The following is a 4,186-nucleotide window of genomic DNA, read 5'->3' on the forward strand; positions in this document are numbered from 1 at the left end:
TGCCGGCTGCCCTTCCTCTCCCCTCCTCCACTGCTCCGGAGAAGGAGGACCCCACCAGCACCCACCACCCAGAGGCCTGCCCCACCTGGCTGCTGCCCGCCTGCTGTTGCTGCTGCTGCTGTACCACCTGCACCCCGCCGAGGAGGACAAGGACTGCCGGTTGGACTGTGGAGGGGGTTTGTTTGCAAGAACTGAGCTTTTTACCTGCTCCTGGGGTGGTGGTGGACAGAGACACCAGGAGGGGGGCTGGGGGAGAGGCGTAGAGCCCTCCCCCTAGTCCAGCTGCCCCCCCTCCTCCCCCCATACCACCCCCCCCACAACCCCCTCCACCAACCCCTGCACCACCAAGGAAGCGCCCCTCAGTGGGGCTGGCTGTTCCCCCTGTTTGTGCCACCTGGGACTGTCTTTGCTGCGGCAGTGGGCGAGGACTGAGTCTCCCACAAACGCTCGTGGGTGAGCTTCCCCCCCCCCCCCTTGGACTTGGCCCCCTTCCCTCAGCAGTGTCAGGTTGGGGCCTCCCCTTACCTTTGGTTTCCTTGCCCTGCTCCCCACTCTGTTAGCCAGTTCTGTTCCCTTCTCCCCTCCTCAGTTTGCTGACCAGCTCAGCTTCAGTTTGTTTTCACCTGCCCCGCCCACATTCAGCTAGTGCTCTGTCTCCCAGGGTATGTCTACACTAGAAAGTTAGTTCGAACTAACGGACGTTAGTTCGAACTAACTTTCCTATGCGCTACACTAGCGCTCCGTTAGTTCGAACTTAATTCGAACTAACGGAGCGCTTAGTTCGAACTAGGTAAACCTCATTTTACGAGGACTAACGCCTAGTTCGAACTAGCTAGTTCGAACTAAGGGCTGTGTAGCCCTTTAGTTCGAGCTAGTGGGAGGCTAAGGCTTCCCAGGTTTCCCTGGTGGCCACTCTGGCCAACACCAGGGAAACTCTATTGCCCCACTCCCGGCCCCGGAGCCCTTAAAGGGCCACGGGCTGGCTACTCACTTTGTGCCAGTTGCAAGGCTGCAAGCACCCGTGCCTGCACAGCCTGCACCTGCCACACCATGAGCCAGCCATCCGAGGGTTCCCAGCCCTCCACTGCTCCCCACGACCAGCCTGGCGGCTCCCGGGAGCCTGCCCGGGGGCGCAAAAGGCGGGCGCCCGCCTGGTCAAGTGCGGAGATCGTGGACCTCATCGAGGTTTGGGGGGAAGCCTCAAATGTCCACGATCTCCGCACTAGCCACCGGAACGCGGCCGTCTATGGACGCATGGCTGCCAGCCTGGCCGCCAGGGGCCACCAGCGCAGCCGGGAGCAGGTGCGCTGCAAGATTAAAGACTTGCGGCAGTCCTACTCCCGGGCCTGCCTGCCAGGGGCTGACCCGGAGGCCTGCCCCCACTTCCATGCCCTGGACCGCATCCTGGGGCCTCATGCCGTCCCTGCCCCCCGGGACGTGATTGACCCCGGGGCAGAGGGACCGCTCCTGGACACCGAGGAGGAGGAAGAGGGCTCTGAGAGCCAGGAGCCTGCCGCCAGCCTTCCCAGGACCCGGGACCCCCGAGGCACCCCACAGAGCCGCTCGCCTGCATCATCAGAGGCCGGGGAGGCGTCCACCTGTGAGTACCCTCGTGTTCCCCTTATGTGTACGGGGGGCTGGGGCGAGAGGGAGCCCCGGGACCATGCGCCTGGGCCTTGCCCACCACGGAGCAGCAGCTGGGGATCCTGCAGGGGCCCTGGCCTTGCAGAGGGGAGCTGGGTTTCACACACCTGGGCCCCTGGGGTAATTGACCGCTGGTCTTCTTGTACCACAGCTGCAGCACCGGGGCCTGCAGGGCGCACCACACCGCCTGCAGCAGCCGCCCGCGCCCGGGCAAGCAGGACAGCCAGGAACCAGGAGGACTACCAGAGGCGGCATCTCCGGTTCCTGGACCGACAGCTCCGTCTCCAGGACCACTGGGTCCAGGAGGACCTCAGGCTGCGCCAGAGGAGTCTGGAGGCCCTGGAGGAGCAGGGCCGTGCCCTGCGAGGCCACCTCCAGAGCCTGCTAGACCGCTTTCCATTTCCTCCTCCCCCTCTTGCTCCCCCTCTTGCTCCTCCTGCTTCCGCTCCTGCTTCCTCCACACCCCCTGTCCTCTCTGCCCCCCCCTCCACAACCATTCCCCACCGACGCCCCCGGACCCGCAGTGTGGCGAGACGGGAGAGGCACCCAGACTCCCACCCCTGAGCTTTCCTTTCCCTTCCTCCCTTCCCTCCCCTCCCCTTCCAGCTCCCTCGTCCCAGGTTTCCCCCTCCCTTCTCCCACCTTCATTCCTCCCTCCCCCACCCCAGTTCTCTGAAATAAACAGACGTTTTTGTTTGAAAAACAGGTGTCTTTATTGTACAGTAGATAGGGAGGGGAAAGGGGAAGGGGGGGGTAGGGTGGAAGAAGGCCCCGGTGGGGCATGCAGGGAGAGGTCAGTCCTCCTCCTCCTCCACCTGGAAGCTCTCCCGCAGGGCTTCCCGGATCCGGATGGCCCCCCGTTGGGCTTCCCGGACGGCGGCGGTGCGGGGCTGACCGTAGTGTCCAGCCATGCGGTCAGCCTCAGCCATCCAGGCTGGCAAGAAAGCCTCCCCCTTCCGCTCACACAAATTGTGGAGCACACAACATGCCGCCACCACGGGAGGGATGTTGTGCTCGGCCAGGTCCAGACGGGTGAGGAGGCATCGAAAGCGGGCTTTCAGTCGCCCGAAGGCCCCCTCCACCACGATGCGGGCCCTGCTCAGCCTGTTATTGAAGGCCTGGCGGGAGGGATTGAGGTGCCCCGTGTAGGGCTTCATGAGCCACGGCTGCAGTGGGTAGGCGGCATCCCCCACCAGGCAGACGGGCATGTCCACGTCCCCGACCCTGATGTGGCGGTCGGGGAAGAAGGTCCCGTCCTGCAGCCGCTGGCACACGGAGGAGTTCCGGTACACCCGGGCGTTGTGTGCTTTGCCGGACCAGCCCACATTGATGTCCGTGAACTGTCCCCGGTGGTCACACACGGCCTGCAGGATGACGGAGAAGTACCCCTTGCGGTTCACGTACCGGGACGCCTGGTGTTCCGGGGCACGGATGGGGATGTGCGTCCCGTCGATGGCCCCCCCGCAGTTGGGGAAGCCGAGGGCGCCGAATCCCCGGATGACGGCATCCGGGTCGGCGAGGCGGACCACCCTGCGGAGCAGCACCCGGTTGATGGCCTTGACCACCTGCGGAGAGAGACACAGCAAAGCGTCAATCAGTGGGGCGCCCGGGTGGCTGGGAGCATTCATGCCCTGGCAGTGCCCCGCGCCCCACTCCCGGAAGCAACCCCCCTGGCGGCGTGTAGTACGGCCGGGACAGCCCGACCCCTCCGGTGCGGGGCGCCTTCGCCTCCTCCCGCCCCCCCCTTTGTCCCTGGGGCGGCCCATCCCCTCCTCGCAGCCCCCCTCCCCCCCGGCTCGGTGGCTGACGAGCGCCGTACCTGCATGAGCACTGCTCCGACAGTGGATCTCCCCACGCCGAACTGGTTCCCGACGGATCGGTAGCTGTCCGGCGTGGAGAGCTTCCAGAGGGCGATGGCCACCCGCTTCTGGAGGGGGATGGCGGGCCTCATGCGAGTGTCCCTTCTTTGCAGGGCAGGGGCGAGCCACTCGCAGAGCTCCAGGAAGGTGTCCCTCCTCATCCTAAAGTTCTGGGTCCACTGTCGGTCGTCCCAGTGCTCCAGGACGATGCGGTCCCACCAGTCGCTGCTGGTGTCCAGACGCCAGATGCGGCGGGGCACGCCGGTGCCGGGGCGCCGCCGCGGCTCCTCCACGGCCCCCAGGGCGGCCAGGCGGAGAGGCAGGGGGCTGACGTTCCCCAGGTGGTGCCAGGCAGCCTCGAGCCATTGCTGGCAGGCTTGCAGCAGCAAGTCCAGAACGTGCACCAGAAGGTGCAGGGCGAGCCGTGGCTCCATGTTGCCACCTGCGGCGGTCCCCCCCGAAGGGAAGCACCGACACAGACGGGCACAGAGACCGACGCTTTGCTGTCCCTCGGCGAGGTTGGCAAGCAAGCAGGAAAAGCTGAGAACCGGCTGTCCAGGGGGGGTCCCTTTAAGCACGAGCCTCAGATAGCCTCAGACAGCAGCCACACAAAGCAACTGCTGACCTGATGCCCTGCCAGAACCGGTTTCAGCTGCCCTTAAATGCCCCCCTGCGTCCAATCA

At 65.5% G+C, this 4,186-nt stretch overlaps 1 protein-coding gene across 1 annotated transcript; it reads left to right on the forward strand.

Annotated features, from left to right (window-relative positions):
- Positions 1-653: 653 nt before the first annotated feature.
- Positions 654-2,408, forward strand: LOC142825149 (uncharacterized). The gene is made up of 2 exons (XM_075916875.1): positions 654-1,600; positions 1,796-2,408. The coding sequence occupies exons 1-2, from the start codon at positions 1,051-1,053 to the stop codon at positions 2,206-2,208; spliced, it is 963 nt and encodes a 320-aa protein (XP_075772990.1). The 5' UTR covers positions 654-1,050; the 3' UTR covers positions 2,209-2,408.
- The last annotated feature ends 1,778 nt before the right edge of the window (positions 2,409-4,186 follow it).

Source organism: Pelodiscus sinensis, unplaced genomic scaffold, assembly GCF_049634645.1.
Source record: "Pelodiscus sinensis isolate JC-2024 unplaced genomic scaffold, ASM4963464v1 ctg36, whole genome shotgun sequence".
Lineage (NCBI taxonomy): Eukaryota > Metazoa > Chordata > Testudines > Trionychidae > Pelodiscus > Pelodiscus sinensis.